At 37.9% G+C, this 12,914-nt stretch overlaps 1 protein-coding gene across 1 annotated transcript in view; it reads right to left on the bottom strand.

Annotated features, from left to right (window-relative positions):
- OBSCN (obscurin, cytoskeletal calmodulin and titin-interacting RhoGEF) overlaps positions 1-12,914 on the bottom strand; it is a 312,151-nt gene that overhangs the window by 157,954 nt on the left and 141,283 nt on the right. The window contains 1 exon segment of the mRNA XM_042782023.1: positions 11,557-11,832. Coding sequence (XP_042637957.1) covers positions 11,557-11,832 — 276 coding nt within the window.

Raw genomic sequence — 12,914 nt, 5'->3', positions numbered from 1 at the left:
ACTTTAGGCAAGCAAGGTTGTATCATCTGCGTTGTTAATGAGTCTTCCTCCAATCCTGATGCCATGCTCTTCTTCATACAGTCCAGCTTCTCAGATTATTTGCTCAGCATACAGATTGAATAAGTGAAAGGATACAACCCTGACACTCTCTTCCTGATTTAAAACCATGGAGTATTCCCTTGCTCTGTTCAAACAACAGTCTCCTGGTCTATGTAGAGGTTCCTCATAAGCACAATTAAGTGTTCTGGAATTCCCATTCTTCTCAATGTTATCCATAATTTGTTATGATCCACACAATCGAATGCTTTTGCATAGTCAATAAAAACAAGTAACTGCTAATCAGAAGGTAGGCAGTTCAAACCCACCAGCCACTCTGTGGAAGGAAGACTGGGGAATCTACTTCCATAAAGATTTACTGCTTCAGAAACTAAAGGGGGTTGCTATGAGTCAGATTCGAATGAATGGCAGTGAGTTCTTTAGTTTAAAAAAAAAAAAATCTTTGTGGTATTCTTTGCTTTCAGCCAAGATCCATCTGACATCAGCAATGAGAGCCCTCATTCCACATCCTCTTCTGAGTCCAGCTTGCATTTCTGGAAGTTCTCGGTCAATATACTGCTGCAACCATTTTTGAATTATCTTCAGCAAGATTTTACTTACTTCGATATGAAAGCTATTGTTCGATAATTTGCACTTTCTGTGGGATCACCTATCTTTGGAATGGGTACAAACATGCACCTCTTCCAGTCAATTGGCCAAGTAGCTGTCTTCCAAATCTCTTGGCAAAACCAAGTGAGTGCCTCTAGCACAGCATCAATGGGTATTCCATCAATTCCTGGAGCCTTGTTCTTCACCAGTTCCTTCAGTGAAGCTTTGACTTCTTCCTTCAATACCATTGGTTCTTGATCCACCTCCTGGAATGGATGAACATTGACCAATTCTTTTTGGTACAGTGATTCTATGTATTCCTTCCATCTTCTTTTGATGTTACCTGAATCATTCAATATATTGCCCATAGAATCTTTCAATATTGCAACTCGAGGCTTAAAATTTCTTCAGTTCTTTCAGCTTGAGAACTGCCAAGTGTGTTCTTCCCTTTTGGCTTTCCAACTCCATATCTTTGCACATTTCATTACAATAATTGACTTTGTCTTCTCAAGCTGCTCTTTGAAATCTTCTCTTCAGCTCTTTTGTCTTGTATTCTTTCCATTTGCTTTAGCTACTCTCCATTCAAAAGCAAGTTTCAGAGGCTCTTCTGATATCCATTTTGGTCTTTTCTTCCGTTCTTGTCTTTTTAATGAACTTTTGCTTTCTTCATGGATGGTGTTCTTGGTGTCATTCCACAATTCCTCTGGTTTTTGGTCACTGTTATTCAATGCATCAAATCTATTCTTTAGATGGTCTCTAAATTCAGGTGGGATATAATCAAGGTCATATTTTGGCTCTCATGGACTTTTTTTTATTGCCTTCAGCTTCAACTTGAACTTGCATATGAGGAGTTAATGGTCTGTTCCACAGTCAGCTCCTCGCTTTGTTTTGGGTGAAGATACTGAGCTTCTCCATCACCTCTTTCCACAGATGTAATTGATCTGATTCCTGTGTGCTCCATCTGGTGAAGTTCATATGTAGGCCACCATTTATGTTGTTGAAAAAAGGTATTTGCAATGAATAAGTCATTGGTCTTGCAAAATTCTATCATGTGATCTCCAGCGTCATTTCTATCACCAAGGCCATATTTTCTAACTACCAGTGATTCTTTATTTCCAATATTTACATTCCAATCACCCAAAATAATCAACACATCTTGATTGCATGTTTGGTCAATTTCAGACTGCAGAAGTTGGTAAAAATCTTCAATTTCATTGTCTTTGGCTTTGGTGGTTGGTACGTAAATTTGAATAATAGTAATAGTAAATGGCCTTCCTCATAAGTGCATGGATATTATCCTATCACTGACAGCATTGCACTTCAGGATAGATCTTGAAACATTCTTTGTATGGCATGACAATGAATGTCATGCCACTCCTCTTCAATTTGTCATTCCTGGCATAGTAGATCATATGGTTATCTGATTCAAAATGGCCAAAACCAGTCCATTTCAGTTCACTAATGTCTAGGATATTGATCTTTATGCATTGCATTTCATTTTTGACAAGTTTCAATTTTCCTAGATTTGTACTTCGTACATTCTATGTTCCAATTATTAATGGATGTTTGCAGCTGTTTCTTCTCATTTTGAGTTGTGCCACATCAGCAAATGGAGGTCCCGAAAGCTTTACTCCATCCACATCATTCAGGCTGACTCCACTCTAAGGAGGCAGCTCTTCCCAAGTCATATTTTGAGTGCCTTGCAATCTAAGAAGCTCCTCTTCTGGCACTATATCAGACAACATTTTAGGATTATTCATGAAGTTTTCCAGTAATACATCACAGTGTTTCACTGCTATTCATAACGTTTTCACTGGCCAATTCTTTGAGAAGTGGATGGCCCCTTCCTTCTTCTGAGTCTGTCTTAGTCTGGAAGCTCTGCTGAAACCTGCCCCCCCCCATTGGTGATCATACTCATATTTGAAATACCAGTGGCATAGTCTCCAGCCTCACAACCAACTTTCAAGCCACCACAGTATGTCAAACTGACATTTGAGTGGTGGTCGTGAGGGATACTGGTTTACAATTTTCTTTTTTAGTGGTGCCTTTGCCTGGATTTGGTATCAGAGTAATTCTTGCTTCATAAAATGAATTCAGGAATATTGCCTTCTTTTCTATGTTCTGCAATAGTTTGAACAGAATTAGAATCAGCTCTTCTCTGAATGTTTGGTAGAATTTGCTAGCAAAGCCATTTGGGCCAGGACCTTTTTGTTGTTGTTGTTGGGAGATTTTTTATGAGCTGCCCAATTTATTCTTTGTTATGGTTCTACATTCAAATTTTCTACCTCAGTTCATGTTAGTTTAAGTAGGCAGACTCCTCAGAAGGAAGGTTGGGCTATCTACTTCCATAGTGATACTGCCTCGGAAACCCAAGGAGGCTGTGAAGTGATATCTCCTTACGGTTTTGATTTGTATTTCCCTGATGTCTAACGATGTTGAACATTTTTTCATGTGCTTCTTGGCCATTTGAATTTCTTCTTTGATGAAATATCTATTCCAATCCTTTGTCTTTTATTATTATTATTATTATTATTATTATTATTGGATTGCTTGTCTTTTTGTTGTTAACTTCTAAGAGTGTTATATATTCTGGATATTAAACCCTTATGCAATATATGGCTCCCAATAATTTTCTCCCAATCTGCAGGTTGTCTTTTCATATTTTTGATAAAAGATGTTGATGAACAAAAGTGTTTTTTTTTTTTCCATTATTATTACTTTGCAAAGGTCCCATTTATCAATTTTGTCTTTGTTTTTGGTGTCATAGTTAAGAACCCATTGTTCAAAATTAGGTCCTGAAGCATTACCCATATATTTCTTTCTAAGACTTTTATGGTTTTGGTTCTTACATTTAGGATCTTGATCCATTTTTAATTTGTTTTCATATATATGGTGAGGAATGGATCCAGGTTCATTCTTTTGATTGTGTATATCCAGTTTTCTCAGCATCATTTATTGAAAAGACTGTTCTTTCTCCATTGGATGGACTTACACTCTTGTTGAAAATTAATTAACCATAGATGTGCAGTTTTTTTCTGGACTCTCAATTCTATTCCATTGGTATATATGCCTATTATTGTACAAGTACCATACAGTTTTATTACTGTAGTTTGTAGTATATTTTGAAACCAAGAAGTGTGAGTCTTCCTACTTTTTCTTCTTTTTTGAGACTGTTGTTGTTAGGTGCTGCCAAGTTGGCTCCTACTCATAATGACCCAATGTACAACAGAATGAAACACTGCCCAGTTGTGCACCAAAATCACAATACTTGGTATATTTAAGCCCATTTTTTCCATCCACTGTGCCAATCCATCTTGCTGAGGCCTTTACCTTTTTTGTTGACCCTCTACTTTACCAAGCATGATATCCTTCTCCAGGGAATGGGCCCTTCTAGTAACATGAAAAAATAGGTGAGATGCTGTCTGGCCACTTTCAATTCCAAGGAGCATTCAAGTCTGTACTTCTTCCAGGAAAGATTTGTTCATTCTTCTGACAGTCCATGGTATTTTCAGTATTCTTCACCAATACCATAATTCAAAGGTATCAACTCTTCTTCAGTCTTCCTTATTCATTGTCCAGCTTTCACATGCATATGAGGCAATTAAAAAAAAAAAAAAAAAAAAACATGGCTTGGGTTGTTGTGTTGTCGTTATGTGCCGTCGAGTCAGACCCAACTCTTAGTGATCCCTCCTTGGGTTTCCGAGATGGTATCACTATGGAAGTAGATTGCCCAACCTTCCTTCTGAGGAGTGGCTGGAGGGTTTGAACTGCCAGCCTTCTGGTTAGCAGTCAAGTGCCTTAGGTATCCTTGCTTCTTAACACTTTAAAGAGGTGTTTTGCAGCAGATTTCCCCAGTGCAATATGATATCTGATTTCTTGACTGCTGCTTCCATTGGTGTTGATTGTGGATCCAAGTAAAATGAAATCCCTGACACCTTCAAACTTTTCTCCATTTATTGTGATGTTGCTTATTGCTCCAGTTGTGTGGATTTTTGTTTTCTTTATGTTGAGGTATAATCCATACTGGACTGTAGTCTTTGATCTTCATCAGTAAGTGTTCCAAGTAATCTTCACTTTCAGCAAGCAAGATTGTGTCATCTGCATATCACAGGTTGTTAAGGAGTCTTTCTCTAATCCTGATGCCACATTCTTCTTCATACAGTCCAGCTTCTTGGATTATTTGCTCAGTATACAGATTGAATAAGTATGGATACAACCCTGATAACCTCCCTTCCTGATTTTAAACTATGCAGTATCCCCTTTTCTGTTCCAACAATAGCCTCTTGGTCTGTACAGGTTCCTCATGAGTACAATTAAGTATTCTGAAATTCCCATTCTTCTCAATGTTATTCACAGTTTGTTATGATCCACACCATTCAATGTTTTTGCATCGTCAATAAAACACAAGTAAACATCTTTCTGGTATTCTTTATTTTCAGCCAAGATCCATCTCACATCAGCAATGATATCCCTCATTCTGTGTCTTTTTCTGAATCCAGCTTGAATTTCTGGGAAATCCCTGTCAATATACTGCTGCAACCATTTTTTAATTATCTTCAGCAAAATTTTACTTGCATTTGATATTAATGATATTGTTTGATAATTTGCACCTTCTGTTGGATCACTTTTCTTTGGAATGGGCACAAATATTGATCTCTTGCAGTCAGTTGGCCGTATAACTGTCATCTAAATTTCCCGACATAAATTAGTAAGCAACTCCAGTGCTGCATCTGTTTGTTGAAACATCTCAATGGGTATTCCATCAATTCCTGGAGTCTTATTTTTTGCCAATTCCTTCAGTGAAGCTGAAACTTCTTCCTTCAATACCACTGGTTCTTGATCATATGCCACCTCCTGAAATGGATAGACATCAACAAATTCTTTTTTGTACAATGACTCTATGTATTCCTTCCGTTTTCTTTTGATGCTTCCTGTATCATTCAATATTTTGCCCATAGAATCCTTCAACATTGCAACCTGAGGTTTGAATTTTTCTTCAGTTCTTTCAGCTTGAGAAATGTCAAGCATGTTCTTTCCTTTTGGTTTTCTGATTCCAGGCCTTTACACATTTCATTATAATACTTCACTTTGTCTTTTTGAGCTGCCCTTTGAAATCTTCTGTTCAGCTCTTTTATCTTATCATTTCTTCCATTCTCTTTAGCTTCTCTCAGCTCAAGAGCAAGTTTCAGAGTCTCTTCTGACATCCATTTTGGTCTTTTCTTCCTTTCTTGCTTTTTTAATGACTGTTTGCTTTCTTTATGTATGATGTTCTTGATGTCAGCCCACAACTCATCTGGTTTTCAGTCACTGGGGTTCAATGTAGCAAATCTGTTCTTCCAATGGTCTCTAAATTCAGGTGGGATATAAGCAAGATCATATTTTGGTTCCCATGCACTTGTTTTCATTTTCTTCAGCATCAACTTGAATTTGCATATGACAATTGATTGTTCGTTTCACAATCACTTCCTGGTCTTATTTTGACAGAAGATATTGAGCTTTCTCATTGCCTCTTTCCACAAATGTAGTCGATCTGATTCCTGTGTATTCCATCTGGGGAGGTCCATATGCATAGACTGCTGTTTATGTTGTTGAGAAAAGTTATTTGCAATTAATAAGTCATTTGTTCTGGCAAAATTCTATCATGTGATCTCTGGCATCATTTCTGTCACCGCGGCCATATTTTCCAACTATCAATGATTCTTCTTTTTTTCCAACTTTCACATTCCAATCACCAGTACTAACCAGTGCATCTTGATTGCATGTTAATATCAGATTACTTAGGCTAACTGTGGTCCCTTGTGGTTCCATATAAATTTGAGCATTGGCTTTTCCATTTTTCCAGACTGTTGGAATTTTGACATGCATTATGTGCAATCCATAGATTGCTTTAGGTAAAACTGACATCTTAACAATATTAAATCTTCTAATCCATAAGCTTCGTGTATTCTTCCATTTATTTAGGTTTTCTCTAATTTGTGTCAGTAATGTTTTATAGCTTTCAGTGTACAAGTCTTTCATCTCCCTCATTAAATTTATCCAGGGGTATTTATCTTTTAACTGCTATTGTAAATAAAATTGTTTTCTTGATTTTTTTTTCATCTTGCTTATTGCTGATGTATAAAAATCTGACTTATTTTTATGTTTCGACCTTGTATCCTATCACTTTGCTGAATTTACTTAATAGTTCTCATATCTTTCTTGTGGATTCTTTGAGGTCTGTATATAGAATCATGTAAACAGTGAAAAAGGATAGTTTTACTTTTTCCTTTCCTGTTTGGGTTTCTTTTATCTCTTTTTATTGCTTGATTTCTCTGGCTAGAACTTCCAGTACAATATTAAATAGCAATGATAAGAGCAGGCATCTTCGTCTTGTTCTTGACCTTAAAGGAAAAGGTTTCAGTTTTTCTCCAGTGAGTATGATGTTATCTGTGCAATTTTCATGCATGTCTTTTATCATTTTGAGAAATTACTTTTCTATTCCTAAGGTTGTTTAGTGTTTTTATCATGAAAATGTTTTGGGTTTTTTCAAATGCTTCAATGGAGATGATTGTTGTGGCATTTATCCTTTATTCTATTAATATGCAGTATTACAGTTATTTTCTAATGTTGAACCACCCTTGCATTCCTGAGATAAATCCTTGATTGTTGTGCATAATCCTTCTAATATATTTTTGAACTCAGTTTACTAGTATTTTGTTAAGGATTTTTGCATCTACATTCATAAGGAATATTGATCTGTAGTTTTCTTTTCTTGTGATGATGTGTTCTGGATTTAGTATCAGAGTGATGTTAGCTTCATAGCTTCATAGAATGACTTAGGAAATTTTCACTCCTAAATCTGTTTTTTGGAAAAGTTTAAGAAGGATTGGGGTCACCTGTTCCACAGGCAGAATTCCCTAGAGAAGCCCTCTGCTCCACAACTTTTCTTTCTTGTGAGGCTGTGATTCTATCTCTTCACTTTTTATGGTCCTGTTGTTTCTTCTATTTCTTCTCAAGTCAATTTAGGTACTTTATGTATTTATAGAAGTTTGTCCATTTCAGCCATATTTAATAGTTTGGCAGCATATAATTGTTCTCTGATGTATTCTCTAATGATCCTTTTTGTTTCTGTCAGGTCTGTTGTAATGTCCCCACCTTCTTTCATTTCTGATTTTATATATTTGCATCTTCTTTCTTTTCTTCTTGTCAGAAGCCAAAGTCTTATTGATTTTATTTATCTTTTTGAAAAAAATCAACTTCTGGTTTCATTCTTCATTATTTGTTTATTCTCTATTTCATTTATCTCTGCTCTGAACTTTGTTATCTCCCTTCTTTTGACTGCTTTTGATTTAGTTCACTCTTCTTTTCCTAATTCCTTACATTGTAAAGTTAGGTTATTGATTCACGATCTTTCCTCCTTTTTAATATAGGCTTATACAATATAAATTTCCCTCAGAGAACCACTTTTGCTGTCTCAAAAATTTTGATAAGGTGTATTGTCATTTTAATTCAACTCTAAGTATTTTCTGACTTCTCTTTGACTTTTTCCTTGACCCATTTGTTGTTGAAAAGTACATTGTTCAATTTCCATATATTTGTGTATTTTCCACATTTTTTTTCTGTTACTTATTTCTAATTTCACTCCTTGCATTCAGAAAAAAATATTGTGTATTATTTCAATATTTTTAAAATTTATTGAGACTTGCTTTATGATATAACATGTGGTCTATCCTGGAAATGATCTATCTGCATTGGAGAAACATGTATATTGTACTGTTGTTGGGTGTAGTGTTCCAAATATATCTGTTAAGTACAGTCAGCTATAGTGTCATTCAGGTGCGATGTTTCCTTACTGATTTTCTTTCTAGATGGTCTGTCCCTTATCAAGAGTAGTGTATTGAAGTGTCCACCTATTAATGTACAATTGTCTATTACTCCTTTCAATTCTATCAATGTTTGCTTTGTATACCATTATATAATGTCCTTCTTTATCTTTTCTAATGCATTTTGACTTAAAGTTTATTTTGTCTGACATTAAAATTGCCACCTGTACTCTTTCAGTTATTGGAGCCAATTTCAACTCATAGAGATTGCATGTGACAGAGCAGAATTGCCTCATATGGTTTTCTAGGCTGCAATCCAATGGCAGTGAGTTTGGTTTGGTTTTCTGAATCTTTATGGGAGTAGATCACCAGCTCTTTCTCAGAATACAATGCCACTGGGTGGCTCTGAACTACCAATATTTCAGTTAGCAGCCAAGTGCTTAACTGATGAGCCACCAGGCCTCCTTTTTTATATCTATATGCACCCACAATATATAATATTGTTGTTGTTGTTATGTACCATCGAGTCGGACCCGACTCATAGTGACCCCTCCTTGGGTTTCCGAGGCAGTATCACTATGGAAGCAGATTGCCCCATCTTCCTTCTGAGGAGTGGCTGGTGGGTTTGAACCACCAGCCTTCTGGTTAGCAGTCAAGTGCCTTAGGCTCTATGCTACCAGGGCTCCCAACATATAATATACTGACACAATATCACACTGTTATGTAGTGGCACCTAGAGGTCAAATGTGGGGCTGCAGCCCTTTCTTAGTTCTTTTCTAGCAATTGGTCTTTCCTGATGAAGTATCCAAAGTAAGCAGGTTGAAGTCCTGCCATCCTTGCTTCCAAGACACATTCTGGTTGTATTTTGCTTAAGACTCATTTGCTTGTTATTTTTGCAATCCACAGTATATTCAGTATTCTTCATCAACACCACAGTTCAAACACATCAATTCTTTGGTCTTCCTTTTTTCACTATTCAGTTTTTGCATACATAAGGGGCAATTAAAAAGGTCATATCTTCAATGATCCTATAAGTGTATTTGTATGATCTGTAAGAATTCCCAGGTGTATAGTAGAGCTGACAAGGGGCAAGGTTGTAGTCACTTCCTGGTCACAGCCAACTACCCAGAGGGACTGAGTAGTTGAACTGGTGGGCTTGGGACCATAGTCGCAGGGGACATCAAGCTCAATTGGTATAATGTACAACACAAAACATTGTTCCACCTCTTACTTTGGTGAGTAGCGACTGGGATCTTAAAAGCTTGCAAGCAGCCATCTAGACACAATAATGGGTCTCTCCTTGTTCAGAGCAAAGAAGAGAGAAGAAAACCAAAGATTCATGGAAACAATCAGTCCTAGCAACTGGAACGCTATGCAATCCATAGCCTATGTGACTATGAGACCAGAAGAACTAGATGGTGCCTGGCTACCACTGTCAACCACTTGGAGGGAGATCTATGTAGGAGATCCTGGATAGAGAGGGAGAACAATGTGGAACAAAACTCAAAATCATTTGGAAGAAAAAAGGGGGGGCCAGGTTTGCTGGTCTGATAGAGCCTGATGGAACCCCTGAGACGATGCCTTTTAGCTACCCTTCAGATCTGGAATTTAACCCACACCTGTGGCTTTGAGCCAAACAAAAGACAGGCATATGAGTTGAACATTTACCTGAGGCAGATACACTCCTTGGAGAAAACAGTCATGGGAGAAAAAAGGGCTGTTAATGTACAGCTCAGGGGGTAGGAGTGCATGGAGGGATGGACACAGGGAAGAGGTAACTATTGGGAGGAAGTGGGAGGGGTGCTGTTGCATTGGGGTAAATTGTAGTCAATGTCATAAGACAAAGTGTATGTAAACTGCTGTATGGAAAGTGAATTTATTCTGTAAATTTTCACCCAAATCACAATTTAAAAAAAAAAAAAAAAAAGGTCATAACTTGGCTCAGGAGTACCTTAGTCATCAAAGTGCTATCTTTGCATTTTCAAGCTTTAAAGAGGTCTTTTTCAGAAAGAAAAAAAAAAATTAACTTGAGGTTAAGACTCTTCATAAAAGGAAAATAAAATTAGTTCCAAGACTTCCCTATGAACCAGACAAGAAGATATACACATACTGATTAAAAAAATGTTTATGAAATACTAGAGATCAGTGGCTGTTATCAGAGTAACTAACTTCTCCTTAATAAGGTATGCTGATGTAGTGTGAGCTACTTATTCCCTTCATTTCTAAATTTATATATCAAATACCAAGAGAAATTTCACAAAGAATGTTCTAACTGAAGACAAAGAAAAAATAAAATTTGCTTAAAAAGAGAATTCTAAAACTCACTGGAGCTTACCTATCAATCCTCCATTCTTCATTTACTTTGCATAGACATTGCAACACAACATGACTCTAGAGTTTGCTACCTAAAGACACACAGAGACTTTCACTATCTATATGGAAGTAGGCACAAGTATCCCAGAACACTTAAAATTGTGATAATCCAAAGTTCAGTCTTAATAATGCTAGCATTACTGGGTGACTAAGTCTCCCCTCCCCTGCCTCAATGGGATTCAAACAACTCTTGCTAGTTAGAAACCCCATGTAGTACTGGATAAGAACATGTGGGAACTCCCAGACCAGCTAACAGGAGGATATTCAAATAACCCAGGTGAGAATCACCTGGTGTACCTCAGGTTCTAAACAGTGGACTGAGCCAAAAACTTAAAAAAAAAAAAAAAAAAATCCTCACTGCTATTGAGTCAATTCCAACTCACAGCTATCTCTCCTTGGGTTTCCAAGGCAGTATCTCTATGGAAATACATTGCCCAGTCTAGAGCCCTGGAAATCAAGAAAGAAGGGATCTGGGCAGGGGCTAGGACTGTGTGATTAAGCATTCCCGCCTGGGAAAACTACTTGAGGGAAAACTGCCTCTCTCCCTTCCTTACACACCAATCCCAAGCAGCCTCCTGTGGCTTCAACCTTGGGTAGAAAATTAATAAGGTGTGAGGATGGACAGTATGAGACACAAAGGCTAGTAGAAATAGCACAAAGATCTGTTGAGGAGAAAAAGCAGTCACATCATTATCTCCAAACAAGCCCTCCACGACTATCACCCCAGAGGACTCACCTTTGACGTCCAGGTGGAAAGAGACCTTCTGGCCCCCAGCCTCACACATGTACTCCCCAGCATCTGCCTTGCCTGCCTGTTGTATCACCAGTTGCCGCCGCCGGCCTGCAGCCTCCACATGCACCCTTGAGCTGGCACTCAGTTTCTTCCCGTTCTTGTACCACACCACCTCCGTCTGGGCCTTGGCCACCTCACAGCTCAGCGTGGCGCTGGCCCCTGCCTCGGCCTGCACCTCATTCCGTGCTGGCTGCTCTTTGGCAAACACCGCTTTGGGCTCTGGGGACAGGGAGGGACACACAGACAGAAACATAAACCTGGTACCAACCCATCTCACAGACCCCAAAGCATCAAAGTTAAATAAATTCCCCCTTGAGCCCAATGATATCATGTGTCTTGTGGGTTGTTAAACTCATGTTCACAAACACAAGGACCCCTGTCAAAGAGCTGTGATTTGGGGATGTCCTGAATCAAGAGAAATTTCTGAGGCTGGAGGACAGTAGCTGAAGATATTCCATTTCAACTGCTAGTTTGTTGTCTTTTGCATGTGATAGTCAGCACTGGGTGGGCAGGAAGGTGTTGTTCACTAGTGTACCCAAATGTATGTTACATGACATGTGCTCCATAAACCTATTTCACCTGTTTATCAAAGCATAATTTACATGTAATGAAGTGCACTAGTTGTAGCTGTACAACTAAACAAACTTTATGTATACATACCCCCAAGTAACCACCACATATATTAAACATAGACCATTTCTGGCCCTCCAGTCACCACTGACATCCTGCAAAGATAGCTATTATTGTAATTTGCTCACCATAAATTACTTTAGCCTGTTCTTTAATTTTACATAAATCATACATACGTACACTTTTATGATTGGTTCTTTCATTAGTGTAATGCCTATAAAATGTATCCCTGCCAATGCATGTGGCAACAGTTTGTTCTTTTCTATTACAGTTGTGTTGTTAGGTGCTGTTGAGTCAGTCATGACTAATACCCACAACAGAACGAAGCACCGCCTGATCCTGCACCGTCCTCACAATTGCTGCTATACTTGAGCGCCTTGTTGCAGCCACTGTGTCAATCCATCTTGTTGAGCATCTTTTTCTTTGTCTCTGACTCTCTGCTTTAGTGTTGTCCAGGGATTTGTCCCTTCTGACAACTTGATGAAAGTACAAGAGATGAAGTCTGGTCCTTCTCATTTATAAGGATCTTTCCATCTGAACATCCTCCAAGACACATTTATTCATTCTCCCAGGAGTCCACGGTACATTCAGTATTCTCCAACACAACAATTCAAATGCAAATTCTTCTGCAGTCCTTTTATTTGTGGTGTAGTTCTCAAAAGCAAATGAGG

Source organism: Orycteropus afer, unplaced genomic scaffold, assembly GCF_000298275.1.
Source record: "Orycteropus afer afer isolate SDZICR_OR568_19922 unplaced genomic scaffold, OryAfe1.0 scaffold00219, whole genome shotgun sequence".
Taxonomy (NCBI): domain Eukaryota; kingdom Metazoa; phylum Chordata; class Mammalia; order Tubulidentata; family Orycteropodidae; genus Orycteropus; species Orycteropus afer.
This window is presented reverse-complemented; position numbering and strand designations above follow the sequence as displayed.